At 49.3% G+C, this 17,460-nt stretch overlaps 1 protein-coding gene across 10 annotated transcripts in view; it reads right to left on the bottom strand.

Moving 5' to 3' along the window:
* Nucleotides 1-17,460, bottom strand: part of furinb (furin (paired basic amino acid cleaving enzyme) b) — a 54,624-nt gene that overhangs the window by 7,273 nt on the left and 29,891 nt on the right. For 9 of the 10 annotated variants that reach the window (XM_029153119.3, XM_029153118.2, XM_029153126.2 and 6 more), the window contains 5 exons: nt 17,164-17,292; nt 16,968-17,044; nt 6,637-6,725; nt 4,158-4,330; nt 1,268-1,480 (listed from right to left, as the gene is read on the bottom strand). In XM_029153119.3, the coding sequence (XP_029008952.1) occupies nt 1,268-1,480; nt 4,158-4,330; nt 6,637-6,725; nt 16,968-17,044; nt 17,164-17,292 (681 nt within the window). The remainder of the gene's footprint in view (nt 1-1,267; nt 1,481-4,157; nt 4,331-6,636; nt 6,726-16,967; nt 17,045-17,163; nt 17,293-17,460) is intronic. The other variant, XM_055509918.1, reaches the window with a different exon arrangement.

The raw sequence follows: 17,460 nt of genomic DNA, 5'->3' as shown, positions 1-17,460 counted from the left end.
CGGTCCCGAGCGCGTGGATCTCTGCCAAGGAGTCACAGCCGGGACAGCGCGCGTCGTCCAAACCACAAGCCGGGTCCGGCGCTGGTGAGACAGTGTGTTAGAACACCGGGAGCATCTCCGCCCGCCGCCTCCGCCGGAGCCAGGAAGTTAATGAGGCCCGTCTGGGTCACGACGAGGACACGTCAGAAATTATAAAGAAGCCAGAGGGCACGGCGAGCTGTGAAGGTTGGGGACGGAGCGGAGCGTCGCGGCGCGTCGCACATTCAGCCCTAACAGACTGCAGCGCTAATGGCCGCTAGCTGTGGGAAGATGTCTCCGTGTCAGACAGTTGGTGAGTGCAGCCACCTGAGATCAGAACTGGATAAAGGCACGTCATCTTTGCTTGTTTTCACTGTATTTACTAGTGAATGAACAGAAGACATGTGGGATATTATCAAATATTATCTGATATCTTATCTTCCTCTTTTTAATCGCTGAAAAGCACCAGTTGTGCATTAATCTCCAGGTTTTTTCTGTGGGCTGTGCTCCGATAAGAACAACGCGCGGAGCAGAATGTCCGCAGCGACGGCTGCTGAACTTTGTACTTTTGGATTACGTGCTCGTTTCAGATACATTTTGTTCTTTCCCCGAGTTAAACGCAGGCGAACTTTCATCTCAGCAGAGATGACACGCGGCCGTAATTACACAGCCCAGGTACTAATGCGTCAACAGAACTGTCACACGCGCGACATAAATGCCGGTTTTGGATGAAGAAAAACTGCACAGACTCCCAGACACAACAAAGTAGAAGCTTCTAAGTGATAATGCACCAACACAATGGCACAGCAGCGGCGCATTTTGAAATGATTTCAGCCTTTTGATGACTCGCGCGCGCTCGCCCGCGGCGCGCCGCAGGTGCGTTTCGGGGGGAGCGGCGGATCTGCGCTCGTCTCATGTCGCCCCGCGTTCCCGGGGCGGGCCTTTTCCCTCGGCTGACAAACAGCTCCGAGGAGAGGCGCGCGATCCCTCGCATTTGTCAAATCGGCGGATGTTACGCATCAGTTATTCCGACGCTGACAGTTCCATGCAGATTTTCTGATTTGCGCGAGACGAGATTAATGCGAGCGAGCGCGCGCCGCGAAGGCGTTGATTTGGGAGCCGGCTGGAAAACGCAGGAGGGACTTTTTGCAGCGCTGGCATCTGCAGCTCTGAAGCATAAAAAAAACAACAACACACAATCCGACACCAAACAGTGATCTGTTCAAAGTGTATTGAAAGGGACACCCACTATCTGCTTGTCCCCAGGGTTTCCGGAGCTGAAGGTGGTGGCGAGGGTGGAGGAGCAGGGCTCGCTGTACCACGGCACGCTGCCCGACTGCGTGGTGCTGCTGATGGACAGGGTGTAGATGCTGTTGGTGTAGCCGTCGCAGTTGCAGTTGTCCTGCTCCCGACCCCCGTTCCCCGAGGCCCACACGAAGATGGATCCCAGGCCGCCGCGTCCCTGTGGCACAGAGGCGTCCGGCTTCAGAGGGCTCTCGGGCCGCGGCGTCACAGTTCAACGCTCAATACACAGATGCGCAAAACCCTCCGTTTGTCTCAGTTTGTGTTCGCCTGCGTTCGGGTGGGAAGACAAATCCAGGGGCGCATTTCCACTTTGTCACAGTGGTTAACGTGCGGTGTCATTTTAAATCATACATACAAGGCAGCGGAGTGAAACAAGTCCATTTACATTCATATAAATAGCTCTAATCCGCACAAGACGAGGAGAGACGCTAACGAGAGCTGGCTGAAGTGTGGAGCGGCCGCTGACAAAGACGTTTGTCTCGCAGCTTAAATGCCTTATTTGTCACTTATTTGCCTTCCTGCAGAAACACGCAGCTGCCGTAGGCGCCGCTCTTATTAATACATCATAATGTCAGGCGACTTGTTGCGGCAGAGCATCAGATAACAAGCAGCAGGAATGTAATTACAGAATCTACTCAAGCTGAATGTAATAAACGGCTAGCCGTGATGCCGGGCCGCTTTGATCCGGACCGGCGTCCAGAGCTTGGACGTCTTTTAGGTCCAAATCCCATTTCCAACACAGCCCGTCATCCGTCAGCTCGGATGCTGCAATTCAATTCCTCCCAGCGTTCCAGGACCCTTTCGTTGGCCTCGTCGCTGACTCTTACGACTCTTTGCTGGGAGGACCCCAGGAGCTGATGGACTGCCGTCGGCTCCTGTGAAACCCAGCTGATGCGTTTTTCCCGTTTCGGCTCGCCCGCCTTTGGCCCCTGGAATTGATTTTTAAGTTTTGCTGCTTATTACGAGGGCCCCCCTTCCCACACGGCTGACCTCGCTCCCCTCAGCCCGCCGCAGACGGCGGCCTGGAGCCTGTTGACCGGTTGCTGCTCACTGGCCCCAGGGGCCGAGCTGGAGACAGAGGCCGAGGGCAGCGGGGCATCTGCTGTCAAGGCTGCGCAGTTCTCAAAATAGCCTCTGGGCAAAAGAGACATCTCAGTGTCCTTTTGTTAAAGTCTCGCAGACAACATTTGAAATGAGCTTTAATTAGTCGTACATCGGCTGTCATGTTCTGTTAACGGTTTTGACTCGTAAACTGTATATTTAGAAATCGCTTTAAATTTTTTTTCCCCTGACCTAATTATGCTCATCTCTGGTTTTGTCTTTGATCTGGTTTAATGGAAAGTGACAAATGAATCAAGCGGTTATTATTATAATTCAATCACCAGATTATTACTCATCTTCCACACAATGTCCCAAACAGAGTCGACTGTTTAAGAGCAAAAGCAGCAACAAACACTCTGTGATGTTTCAAATTGAGAGGTTTAAACTTTTTCTTCCTCTACCTACACTTTAAGCAAAAGTGGGTGGATAACATTCATTCGGACAAATGACGGAGAAATTTATAGACGGTAGAAGAAAGACGTGAGAGAAAGCGAATGGAGCGCTCCTACATGCCACATGCAGAGAGCAAGAAGGAGAAAAGTACTGGCAAAAAACAAATTAACAAGAGACGGAAAGGAGATGTATAGAATTTCGCCCACAAGATCCACAAATCTAAACAACACAGGAGAAGAAGAACGTGAGGTTTGCAGTCAGAGGATCCGTCTGCCTGTCCCACTCTCTTTGTGCTTTGAATGTGTGCTGGCTGGAACAAAAGCACTCCTGTCACATCACCAGTGTGGAGATTTCGGTGTCACCGCCTCGACAAAGATACTGGAATCGTTGCACAGTGTTTCGTCTGCAGCGATTGATCTCTGAAATTCCGGGTCCATCCGTGAACAAAGGAAGCCGATCAAATTATTTTCTATTTGATTTCCTTAATGAATTCCCTCCATCCTCGTTTAACAAATTACCTCTGCTCAGACTGCGGTCGGAATCTGCTGCTGCTATCTGCTACTGGAGCCTTAAAGCCATATTTATGACCCGGCGCTGCCTTTGCTGCAGGTTACGGAGGCCAGACGATAACAATTCAGTGCCAAGGGTTATCTCCCTGCCAGGAAAACACACAGTGAACCAGAAAAGTCCTGTTGTGCTGCTGTCAGGCGATTCCTCCTCACTAACACACCGTGATGCGCGAGCACTTGGGATGATACATATGAATTATTCTTGGGCACGGGGAAAAAAAAAATCTGCAGATTCACTCATTTACACGCCAATTACCGCAGCCTTTGAATCTAACTATTGTTCTGCATCAGTTGCTGTTGCTCTGCTTCCACTTTCTCCCATCTCACATTTATCATTTAGATGTTCCACTTCCTTTCATGTGGCATTCTGACACATGAGAAATGATCACATTAGCCTCGGATAATATGCACTAGTTTAATATCCCACTCTGCCCAACTCTAAAGGACTAATCACACTGCAATTAACAAACTCACCTCCAGTTTTGCACTTCACGAAGAGAAAGTCTCCATTAAATATTCGCTATTATAAAGTCGGGCCTCTGGACCATTTCAGGGTAATGATTGCATCCAGTTCACAAGTGGAGCAAACAACCTGAAGTGTGTTCTCACTTCAAGGACATTATTTCATCAATATCCACATAAAAAGTTGCATGATTTAGCAAACATGCCCACTCACTCCCGTGCATCTCAGCCTACAAGTTCCCATTCAGGCATCACGTGTTCAACTCCGACGTGTTGGTGAAAGCGGCCTAAACCAATGCTGGGACCGACCTTGGTGATTCCCTGCAGAAAGGCCTCCTTCGCCAGCTTGGCCGGGCCGTCCAGCGATTTGCCGTCGTCCTCGGGCCCCCAGCTGGCGCTGTATATGTGGACGTGCTGCGGGTTGAGGCTAAGCGAGTGGGCCTCCACCACGTCTGTCACCTCCCCGTCCAACATGCGCACTCCTGTAAAACAAAACACGCCGGAGATGTGACGGCGGCGGACGAGGAGTGACGGAGCGACAGCAGCCATAGTGATAGTGAAAGTATGAATTTTATCTTCAGACGGGCGGAGAACTGTCAAAACCTGGGGGGGGGGGCAGTGGATGAGACAAAGAAGAAGGGAAAACCTGTCACGATGAGACTGAGAGAAATCGACCAGCCTGCACAACTTCCCATTTTATCTTCTGCTACAAAAATAACACAAAAGAAGAAGAAAAAAAAGAGGAGAATCGACAAAACAAAACACTTCACAGGATTCGCCAAAGACTTCAGACGCGTCTAGTTTAAATGAGTACGTGTACAGAGCTCCAGTCGTGTTGCTTTGACAGAAACATTTACACTATCTTACAACAGTATCACACACATACAAACTCAGGAAAGGTCATTTTTTGACCCCAGCGAACACGACGAAAGCACAAACGGGCAGTTCCAGCACAGCCGCTCGCAGACGGAAACGAGATGGGAGTTTCCAGTGCCTTCAAAAGGCAGGTGTGTCCACGGCGTAGCACCCAATGTCACCTTTCATCACACCTGAACGAGTCCGTCTGCCTTTGAAGTGAGCAACCTCAGATCACTCCCGCCAGCGCTAACGGCTGCAGAGAGGCGCGAAATGAAGCGACCCTGAACACGGTCCGCTGCCAGGAGGGACCTCGCGACGCCCGCATTAAGCATCACCCACCGACGCGCGCCCGCGGGGGCGCGGCCAGAGCAGTAATTACGCTGGCGGCGAGCGGATTGGGCCCGAACGCGCGCTTCAACGCCGAGCAGCCGCAAGAGGTAAACACGCGACACGAAGCGCAGTGTTTGCTGCCTGATCATTATGCGCGGGCCGTATGCGCCCGTAATGATAATCGCTGTTGTAACAATTCTCATCAACTTCCTGTGGCTCGCTGGTTCCTTATTAAGACACTGTCGCGCTTGCTCCCCGGAGCGCCAACAAGTCAGGGGTGTGTGTGTGTGTGTGTGTGTGTGTGTGTGTTGGTGGAGGAAAAAGTACAGTAGGTGGAAGGAGACACACAGAGAGCCAAGTACGGTCAATTAAAGGACTCAAACACTAACTACTAATCATTGCTCAGTGAGAATGCACCATCAGGAGCATAGCTGCATGTGCGCACACACACACACACACACACACACACACACACACACACACACACACACACACACACACACACACACACACACACACACACACACACACACGGGTATTGGGGAGCAAATCACAGCTGTTTATAAACAATCCACTGACCCCGTGACGCGAACAGATTCGCAGAGGAGCCGTTCATGAGAACAGGGCCAACGCGCGCTTCCGCCGGGGGACGGATGGTAATGAAGACAAAGAAGCAGCGTTATGAGCAACATCTGCGAGTGGGACTGCTCGGGGCTCTGCAGGCTCCACTGAGTCTTGTTGGCTGCCATCGTGTCATTGACAGATTGTTTGGTGACAAAAGTTACTAAAAGCCTCCGTGGAATACTTCATCAAGCGCAAAGATTTTCACCAGGAAAAATCCTTTCATAGCTAATTTGTCACCCCGGGTTTAATTTAAACAAACATCTCTACACGTCTCTGGTCTTAATTCGCACGTGACAGCTGACAGCTTTATTACTGTTTGAGCGAGGCGGTGCCCTCAGAGTGGAGCGGTGACCCGCTTTCCAGGGACGTGATTTACACACTGGTGCAAACAGATGTCCGCCGGGCCGTCGGGCCGGCTTTCTACACAATCATCTGGCAGCAGCTTCAGGCCAAGCAGCAAATGGAGGTGAGACGAGAGCGAGCGCTCTGCTTTGAATTAGGAAAATCACATTTGCTCGTCTAATGGCACAGATGGACATTCTCCACATGCCTATCGGTCATTATCTCAGTAGTTTCTTAAAGCCGAGGCACGAACACCACGCTCGGTTGTTTACGGCCTCCCGTCAGGCCGGACCGAGTGAAGCTCCAGTTTTAACTGATGATCTATTCGCTGGCAGCGAACGAACAAAAGCTTTTCTTCGCCGTTGTAAGAGATCAAGTGCAGCTGTGAGCGCTCGCTGCGTCTCTCTGCAGCACACGCTCCCTCCTGCATCTAAACAATAGGCAGTCAGCCATGTAAAGGTATCAGCTTTGAAATCTGCCACCGAGTCGTAGTATTCATCCATCGTCTCAGCTTCTCATGTCTGGGGTCGGGGACGGGTGTCTGGATATTAATGTGTAAAATATTTCTAAAGATATGAATCTCACGTCAGAGCGTTTCGCTGTTAATGTTTGTGTTAATGCGTTCGACACTTACCTCCAATTCTGGCATTAAAGGCCACACCTATGCCGCACACGCCGTTGTTGGCTGCCGCCGCGACCTCTCCTGCACAGCGGGTTCCGTGTCTGCGAATAGCGATAGACGAAAGCCTTGTTAAAGAGGAACAGCGAGAACGGGGCGGGTGGAGGAGGAAAAAGACAACAGATGCTGAAGATGCACAAACCCATGGGCTCTTAGGCAGCGCTCGCTCTAAATTTGAAGGGCTATTGAGTGTTCGAGTCTTAGAGTAGTCTTCAAGAGCACCTTGTATTAACGCAACTCCTCAGTGACCTTCACAATAAACAGTTACAAGACTGGAGGGAGAATAACACGGCTTGTTGTAGTGCTACAGTCAGAAAGGGCCTGAAAATGCGTGAACCTGTCACTTGATGATGTTGAAAAGGCCTTGAGAGAATGGTTTTAATCAGCTGCTCAGAAAGTAACGGCGTCAAAGTTTGAAAAGTTTCACTTCGTTGCTGCATTTGTGTCTTTGAGCGGCAGTTTACAGCTGATCTCATCTACTTCTCACCTTTAAAGCATTTCTAAGGTGCTTTGCTTCTTTTGTCGGCGCTGTCTGTCAAACACCATCACAACACACCCACTCGGTTGCGTTGCTGCAGATTTGCTGACAGTTTGATTGTTAGTTTCACTAAGGCTAAAAACGCAGCTCTGCTGTCACTCGTAGTGATAATTGAAACGTCTGTGATGTCATATCCTGTGCAGATGAAGTCGGGGTCCACTTGACTAATGACATCATTCAACAAACTCAAAGAGCTGCTGTTGGAACCCTTCCAGTGACTATTGCAACCACTGCTGTGTCTGTGTTTCATAAACTTCGCAGTCACACACTTCAACCCTCACCCGGATTCACTCGGCGGTAGTTGGGACCCGGCGCTGCCCCCCACGCTCCCGCGTTGCTTTATCGTAAGTGGCCGTGTTCAAACACAGCCCGTCTAAATAAAGCCTTAAGCTCTTAATAAAGCGGGTTTCGGGAGCTGTGAGTAGAGGTGATGCATCAGTGTTCCTGTGTGTCTGCATTTCTCTCACGTCGAGGCTTCAGCGCGAATGAGTTCTGAGATCTGCGCTTTTCTGTGGGATACTGCGAGACGCCGCGGTGAATTTACAGTACTTCCCCTGAAAACCCTCTTCTCTTAAAAAACGCTACTTCTGAGAGCCCTTCTTCTGACTTCAACTCAATATCTGAGAAAAAAAAATATTGGAAATCTGTTCTCCAGCTCCACAGGCTACGGGGTTACAGGATACAAGCTCCACCATCAAAAACGACTGGAGTGAAACCGGAGGACAAAGAGAAATACCTCCCTGAAACTCACCTTAGCTGCAAAGTCACTCCCACAGGCCGTCAAAATGAGCTATGCGATGTTATCAATGCACATGAATTATTCAGGGGCTCATTAATGCTTTCAACTGGTCTTGAGTTGCAGAGGACGGACAGGTTTCCTATACAGTGTTGTCAAGACGTCAAACTCAGCATCGCTTCGCACGTGACGGAAAACGAAAAATGGGAGACAATGAAATAAATTGGAAGCTTTACGGTCCCAGTTTTGACTCATTCAGGGCAAAAGACAATTAGTGCAACTCGTCCGCGGCTCTTCGGCGTTGACGCAGCGTTATCAGCCTGCAAATGGATGGAGCAGATTGAGCGCTCGCTATTTAACACAGGTCATTAAGATAGTCGCCCGATTACAGCGCGCGCAGGAAGCGGAGGGCGTCCCGGCCGTCTCCGGGACGCTATCGGATGGGAGCTAATTACATCCACAGCATTGTTCTGGAGGAGCCAAGTTTCACTTCCTCTCTGATCCCCTCACCTCCCGATGATGAGGCGGAGGACAAAGTCATTTCACAGGGTCAGAGCGCGGCGGCGCCTCCAGCTGGGATCCTGATTAGACGCCGCGCAGCTCCGTGATATATTACCCACCCGCTAATTCTCAGTTTTGCTCATTGTAAAACATTTAGCGGAGGATCACCACCGTCGTCCTTCCGATCCGTCTTCTGTCCCCCTCACTTTTCGCAGCTCGTAAAAAGTCAAAGAATAAATCGGGAAAATAAATGGTGAGGGGGAGGAAATAAAAAAAAGAAGCTATAATGGTTAAATCTCTCTTCCTAACAAATCAATTATTACAGGACTGGGCCTGTCACAATCTACAAGCACGGAGTGATTTTTAAACAAGCAATCAAGCGTCCTGACAGGGCTTATTTTTCACTGACAGATATGCCCTTACACAAGGACCATGGCACAACATATGGCAGGATGTAATACATCACAAACACAATTACAATGTTATCACCGCTATCAAGAGGCTCAAGCACATTGCTTTACCACTAACTAGCTCATTTCATATTGTATTAATAGCAGCAGCTGATGGTGAATTGATGGTGACGGCTCCCCCAAGAACAATACATGGGCCGAGGGATTCAACTGGGAGTTATTGTGTGGGGAGGCCATTTATTAGCGGGATTTGCAGGAGACAGGTATGAAGCTGCAGCGTTTTTTTGTGAAAAAATGCCCAGTTTAGACTGAATAAGCATTTACAGGGTCATTATCATTCACACACATCAATTCATTCATCTCATTGTTAATGGAGTAGCCGACATATGGAAACCGGAGACAGGGGCCCGGCCTCACGTGTCTGTCTGCACAGCGGGGGGCACTGGTTATCAGAGCACAGAGCGGCCCGCTCATTACATCTAAACTCAGTGTGTGTGTCTGTGTGTGTGTGTGTGTGTGTGTGTGTGTGTGTGTGTGTGTGTGTGTGTGTGTGTCTGGGAAACATCTGACTGACTGCCACTCCAAGCACGTCCACACTAATCAATCACGTTATTATACAGTGAAACGCGGCAGCGTGGGCGCTGAATGGTGACTGTCAGGAAAGAGTATAGCAACGAGACAACGCGCCATCATGCGAGCGACTTAATGTTTCTGTCACACCACGGAAATGTGCTTAAGAAGGTTTATGTTGACGGCACGCTGCTATTTCGGGGAGGTGTGTTTAATGACTGCGATTTCCACTAAGGACACGGGATACGGCTGCGTTGTTGGATTTTATTGTAGTTGAGAAAGACAAGCAGGCGGCTTCTAAGTTATGTGCTGCTCTGCCTATAAATGAGAAATAATTTGAAATAAATACAAAAAAAACAATAAATACTTTAAATTCTAGCTAAATAATAAAGCAAAATGCATTTTCATGTATTTTTTAAAATGTTTTTTATATTTATATACATATTTATATTATATTTTAGAAATATTTTTATTATTTTATTATTATTTATTTAGTCAAAGAGAGTCACATGACCTAAAATCGCCCCTGTGGGCAAAACAGACATACTGTATTCAGCAACAGGACGGGCCAGATGGCTTGGCCCAAAACACCACAGGCCACCACTGTGCACAATTTACAAATGGCTAAACGTTTTTTTCAATTTAAAAACAAACAAAACCTGATTCCTTTTAATCTGATTTTATCAAAATCTGACAATTTAAAATATCTCTTCTTGAAAGCCAACTGCAGGTGCATTTAATAGCAATTCATCTTTTGTCCCGACGTCTTCGCTGCATTGACCTGTAAAAATATCTGCACGTTCAGTTTCATGCACCACATCGTAAAAGCGTCCGTAATCTCCAGACAGCACAGTGGCCACAGATGTGATGCCAGACAGGGGGTTCAGCCAGGACGGGCAGAGCGAGCACAGAGCCAGAGGCCAGGGAAGACATTTTTAGAGTCCACCGCACAAAGATGCAGCGGCTGAATACTATCTGCATGTGCACATGCGTGTGTGTGTGTGTGTTCAGACGACCTGGACTGAGTTGTGCTAAAACAGCCAGACAGCTTAATATATCTGGGAAGGTTCAGACCTGCCGGAGCACACAAAGGGGTTTACAACAAAGCCACAATTTATCTGTCAAATGTCCGTGAAATTAAATGATTTCCGAGACTTTACCGAACGCTTCCATCCCATTTCCATATAAAACAGGCGCGAGGACGTGGCGGTGACTGCAGGGGGGGGCAGACATTAGGGGTAGTTTGACAAAATTAACAGGTTTGCAAAAGAGAAGGAAGAAAACAACAAAATGCGGCCTCAGCTTGGAGAAACACACTCACAGTAAAGGCGTCGTGGGGTGAAGGACGGCGAAACCTCCAGGCTTCGTTGGATGGAGATTGTAGTTTGGACCAAGCCAGAAGAAAATTCGAGCGGCATTGTGAACCGGAGATGCTCTTTTCGCGCGGCCAATGTGACCTCCCTTATCTTATCGCGAAGACGGAGGAGGGCGAGGTAACGCCTTTATCTCCGCTCCTCAGGACAAAGCGGCGCGTTTGGCCCAGTCAGTGCCCTGCTGTTTGCTGGAGGACGTTCGGATGCGAGGCGACACAGCAGATGCTCACCTGAAATAAGAGGTGGAAAAGCAAACTATGGGAGATTAAAAGGCTGAAGGGCTGGAAATGACCTTCTTTGAATAGAAATGACTCGTAGGCGTAGGTTTTACACCTTAGGTCAGTGTTGAATTTCTCCGCTATCGCCATGGCAGCACCACACAGACGCATTGTGTTTCATCAGGCCATAGGGTCTGATAATATCCCCCCACAATAACAGTGCCTTCACTGTTCCATTTGCTTCGCGATATGAATAATGGCGGAAAAGGTCCGCGTTGTTGGTGCGTACGAGCCTGTTTCCAGGCAGCGGTGGCGGCTGCGTTGTCTCATTCGCTGCCACGGTGAAGCGGAATCGCGGTAAGAAACGGGCCGCGAGCGGCGGGAGCCCGGATGTGCGGTCACGTTCCGCTCAGGGTGCTTAATGAGCGCTGCTCTCACGCGCCGCACACTCAGCTTTAGAACAGGGTTACTCAGCGCATTTTCCTCCGCATTAGCTATTTTTAGGCTTCAAACCCAATCTGGTGCGAGCACCGCGGGTCGCTTCGTCGAACTTTGCAAAGTTCCCCTGCAGCCAGAGATTCTCTTATGTGCGGTATCTGTTGTGAATAGCACATGACAAGCCAACTTCATATGTAAAACTAAATGCAAACGCGTATGTCGTGGGTGTGTGTTCGAGGGTTGAGGGTGTATGTTTACACGTGGAGGATGAATGATGGTTTGTGTTGTGCTTTACTGGGCACCGAGCTTCATATCATCCGGCGTGACTGGTGTCCAACCAGTACTGGGTTAAACTGTGGGATCTGTGACTTGGCACCGCTCCTCGGGTTTCTGTCTGTTTTTAGAGGGACTGAATAGGGTCCGTCCACAGGAGCTGCCAAAGGATTAGACTATTTTGTGCTCAGCTTAGCTCAGCAGTGGCCTCAGGCAGGTGTGTTCGAATGGCTACAGTGGAGATCTCTTCATTGTGAGACTGAACACAAGGCTGCTGTTTGCAAGCAAAACCATAATCAGATGTGTTGTAAATTCCATATTTTGTTATGTGACTCCATATATTAGGATGTGATGGACGGTGGGGAAAAAGTATGACAAAGTTGTCAGTCTGTCATCAGCCCTCATGAACATGCCTGGCAGCTACCTACAGGCAATTTGGAGTCTCCAGCCCTTCTGATGCATGTCTATACGTGAGAGGAGACTCGTGTGCTTGTGCAGGGGATGGGAAAAAAAAAAAAAAAAACGAGACGGGGGCGAGAAATCGATGCAAGCAACGTGGTATGAGCTGTGCCACTCGTTACTAACCGTATTATTACTCTGCTGTGGAGCCCGATGGCGGCAAAGCAAATAAACTCTTTAACGGGCCTATTGTGTTTGAAGTGCTCGCTGCCCGAACGCGTGTTATAATAAAAGCAACGAGGAGGCGACGCGAAGGAACTTGGTGAGTCGGCGAAACGATAAAAGTGAAGTTAGAAACAAAAGCACATTGATTGGAGGAAGTAACAAACGCGTGGAAGCCCTTAACTACTGAACGGAGGCAGCTGCTTCAACGTGCATCAGCATCCGGTCGACAGAGCAGGGGGTCGTTAGTGGCTCCAGGTGATCCGACCGCCGCGTCCAATCTGACTGATTAGAACTCGGAGGAATGTGGAAATGTTACAGCGACAGTCAATCACAACGAAACGAAAAATCAGCAAAGCAGACGGAGTGGGGGCTGGGGGGGGGGGGGGGGGGGGGTGGGGGGTGGGGGGGGGGTGGGGGTGGGGGGTAACAACAGCTTTATAAGTATAGTCCACGTCAACGTCACCTCCCCAAACTGCCAAGCTGCCTGGTGAACCAGCAAGCCGTGCCGTAGAAAACACTAGACGAGAGGAAGCCGCGTAGCATTATACGGGCTTGACGGAGGATGGCAGCTTTGTAAACAGTAATTGTGACTGGGCACACTGTAACAACGCAGGCCGTCCATTCATACGAGACGCTTGACGTCCGCAGCAGCGTCTTCTCTCATTCTGCTATTGTTCTTCCTCTATTCGCGCTGCCAAGCGTCCACCTAAGTCTGTGGGCTCAGACTGACAAATGAAGTCTCATAACTGGGCTTTACATTAGCCCTCCATCCGGCTGAAGTCAATCCGCTCCGCGCTCGCCGTCGGCACACTTGCCTTGTTTCACCGCACTTTCTGAGACGCGCCGATTTAAAAATACCTCCGCTCCCTCGAAGTCGAGAACCACGCGTGAACGCCGGCGCTTGAGGAATGCTGATTCGGCACGAAGCCGCCTGCTGAAAGGCGTCGTAAGCGAAACAGGAGCGACCCTGCTGTGTCACACACACACACACACACACACACACACACACACACACACACACACACACACACACACACACACACACACACACACACACACACACACACACAGTAGGAGGCTGCCATCATTGAGACACACACACACACACACACACACACACACACACACACACACACACACACAGTAGGAGGCTGCCATCATTGAGACACACACACACACACACACACACACACACACACACACACACACACACACACACACACACACACACACAGGAGGAGGCTGCCGTCATTGATTTGTGCTCTCCTCCGGCCTGGCGCGTCCTGCGTCACCCCCTCGTCGACTCAGGGTTACTTCCCGAACACAGCCTCAGATATGCATGCGGCATATGTACAGCGGTGGGGGGTTGTATTTGCAGAACACAGGCCAGGTTTCTCATTTGCATTCATATTGTATTGCTGGAAACTCGGCTCGGGCCTCAGACGCCACTTCTCTTGAAGCGTTTGGCCAAGGACACAGCGCCTGAAGACAATATTTAAACCCCTTGCCATTTTCTTTTTATGGAATCGCGGCCTGAATTTCAATTGGGCCGAGGTGCCTCTTCTCTCATTCTAGTGCAGCGCGACACGCACAGCGCGTAAAAAGATATTCATGTTGACAATGAAGTCCAACATTTAAACAGCAGAATCGAACGCAGAGTTCGAGTTTTGTTTATGTAACTTGTAAAAAGCGGCTTTACTTCTTGAGGAGATGCCGGCTCAACTTTGACTGATGTCAGAAGAATTTCAAACGTTCATCAAATTAAACCAGCGTGTTCCGCAGCCACTGGCTGCCGCACACGTACGTCTCCAGTGTCGTTGTGCCGAGTCAGCGCTTTCATGGTCGGAGAAAGCAATTTGATAAGTTGAGGAAAAGTGCACAAACCCCCTTTTTTTGGAGTCTTTTAATGCCAGCCTTCGCATTAACTGCTACATCTTCCTTCAGCGTCCAGGCCTTGAGGTTAAGTCACTTTCATGTTGACGTGTAGATAGATTGGTTCGTACTGAAGGACATAAAGGACACATAGACTGCCCATCATTATTTAATGAAAGCCTGTTGCAACTGCGCCTTAGTCCTCATGCAGACATGTGACTTGCAATTAATAATCCCCTGTGAAGAGTTCTCCCCATAAACTAACAGTTAAAAGGGATGGAGATATTAATTTCCCCCCATGTCACATATAATGTCCATCTTTCACTTTGACCTCAATAATTAACTTGAGGAAAACACAGACGGAATAAATTAGCGGAGCTGTTGTACTGCAGTTGAATGTGGAATATGAATGTGTCTGATAAAGTGGCCACTCCTCACACAAACAACCGTTATTACATTTATAAAAAATGCATCGTTTATGTGTTGAAACAGGCCCAGCGATGATTCAGTATTACTGCTTCACAGTCCAAACATCCGTTACATGGATCTGATTTTATGATGAGCCGTAAAAAAAGAAGATCAATCCGCCCATTTAGAAGACACAGGTCTCTGTGATTTCAATTCATGTGCTTTGGTGCTAATCAAAGTGTAAAGGGCAGACGAAGAAGCCCCTCTGAAAGCACATGCTTTACATGTGGTGGACAAAGACTCCTTCTGTGTTGCCAGGTGGGATGAAGCTGCGACTTACATTCGTTCACTGAGCCCTTGGGGACCTTTGAAACAGGACAAGGTCCTGTCCTCGTGTGACAAAGGCTTTAATACCACTGACTGACCCTCACGTCGCCCCCAGGGGTCCCGCAGGATACAGAGAAGTATGCATGAAATAGTAGGGAATGGATTCAGGCAAGTGGAGGCCATGCATCCTTCAGATTCCTTCTATGAGTTGTGCTAATGAAATTCGCGCGGCTGAATTTTCTAGCATTCGGCGCTCTCCATAGGTTACCGACGCCATCTTCAGCCTGACCCCAATAGCCGCGTCCCCCTGACATTAGCACGGAGAGGAGGAACAAAGCAGGGAGAGAATGATGATGGAGCACACTTAGATAACCTACTTGGCCCGGCTATGACCAGCCTTCAATCCTCACTCGAGTGCACGAAGCATCTTTATGCAAGAAAACCCGAGATATGAGAATTCAAGAATCAGCCTTGCGTGTCATCAGTACAAACGAACTGGCCTTCACGGCTATGGAGCATGGCCGCCTCCAATTTCCTTTTGCTTTTGCTTAGTCCATGAATATATTCATATAATCTCATTGTGAGGGGGCTGAGGGCCTGATTCAGCATCAGCTCATGTTGCTCCGTGCCCATTTACATAACTTATTGGATATAATTTGTCCATAGGTCACTGCAAACACCGTAGCACCACAGTGTATATGCTGCGATGCTGTTTTATTTCACGCCCATAAATTGATCCAGTCCGGGATAATTACTTCAGGAATCCCACAGACATGGTTAGCAGGGTGTTGCGTGAGGGCCAAGCTGTGGCCTTTGTCTCTGTGTTTTTATTACGTGTGCTGCGCGAGTGCCTCTCTGAAGTAATAGCATGTTGCAGTAATAGCTGAAGTGAACCACAGGCGGGGAGTAATCCCCTCCAGTAGTGCTTTGTTCCATCAGCAGAACAGAGTGCGATCTACTTTACACTGACAGGAAGGGCTGGAGTCGCTCTGCATGGCTGCTCGGGCTGTCGGCAAGGACAGGCAGCGAGGCCTCCGCGCTCAAACCTGCTGACGCCGAGCCTCCTCCAAGATAAATAAATACTGTAGATGAAATGATAATTCCTTTCGATGAGCACAGAAAAACAAATATGGCCACGTGCCTAACAGAAGCGGCTTAGAGAGATAAACCCCACAAACGCTCAAATCAGGGCGCCTGTGCACCAACGCTTCCCCGAGTCCCGGCGATTTCATGAAAACTTGTTAAGCACAGTCGAGCGGACGCCACGCCGTGAAACTAAAATACAGAGGAAAAACAAATAGCAAACAACTACAATAAAGGCTTAGTGGCAGTCGTCCCAGAAAGATAGCGAGTCGAGACAAATCCTGTGGCGCGTTTCAGAAAAGGGATGCGGCTTCTCGCCTGCTTCAGGGGCAGAGAACCATAGCGTCTGAGGGACGGGGGGGCTGAAGGTTTAGGAGTTGCCGCCACCGCTTCGCCGCTCCATCGTTAAACTGGGGCAAACGTGTTTTAATGCGATCGCCAGCGACCGCGAGTGAAAAGCATGAATCACCGAGAGCAAGTAAACAAGCGTTGTACCGGCGACAAACAAGTGACAAAGTGGCTGAACGGGGTGGATGCTGAAACACAGCCACAGCGGCTGCCTGGTGAACTGAGGCAGGAAAAAGGGAACAATCAGTCAAGACTTTGTGGATTGGCTGCAGCAGCACTGTCAAAACGCTTTATAATTGCCTCCTGGATTTAAATGCAGCGTTGGAAGTGCTGCCCGCTCAACACTTACAGCGGCCAAAGGCCGAGTGAAAAGCAATAAAAGGAAATTCCCATGTCTTAAATTTATAAACGAATTTGTCCTTTTTTTTCAATTGTGCTTCCCTGTGTTTACACTTAAATGAGTCATGCATGTGCATCTTCTCTAAATTTCCATTGAGTCTGAAACCCCATTTTAAGGTAATTAAGATGGCTCCTCCATCCCGGAGCTGCTCTTAGAGCCAAACATACCTGTTCTCATTCCGCTGCGTGTATCGTGGCTGGGGGTCGCTGTCCCCGTCGTTGACATCGTAGCTGGCCTCAGGATCCTTGGAGAGACGTGAAAAGACTTCCATGTCTTCTGTTCTCACGATATCATCGTCCATCTCAGAACTGTAAGTGCTGCTCAGGAATGGGAGCCCACTTTCTAACGGTGTATTGGACTTACATAGTTGCTGACGAGGTCGGGGTGGTCCTTCTCAATGCCGTCGTCCAGGATGGTGACTACCACGCCTTTCCCTGTGTAGCCTTGGGCCCAGGCGACTTTGGTGTTCAGGTCTTGATGCGTCGGGGCGGACTGGAAGAGACACAGGCTTTTTATAGAGCTGTCAATTCCGGAACACTGCTTAAGTCATCTGCAAAGACCTTCACTTCAAAACGAAAAGCAGAAACGCTCGACACAGAAAAGATCAGAGGTGGATCACGAACACGGAGAGTCCGATGCCGACGCGGCGCCCAGGAGGCG

This window comes from Betta splendens, chromosome 6, assembly GCF_900634795.4.
Source record: "Betta splendens chromosome 6, fBetSpl5.4, whole genome shotgun sequence".
Lineage (NCBI taxonomy): Eukaryota > Metazoa > Chordata > Actinopteri > Anabantiformes > Osphronemidae > Betta > Betta splendens.
This window is presented reverse-complemented; position numbering and strand designations above follow the sequence as displayed.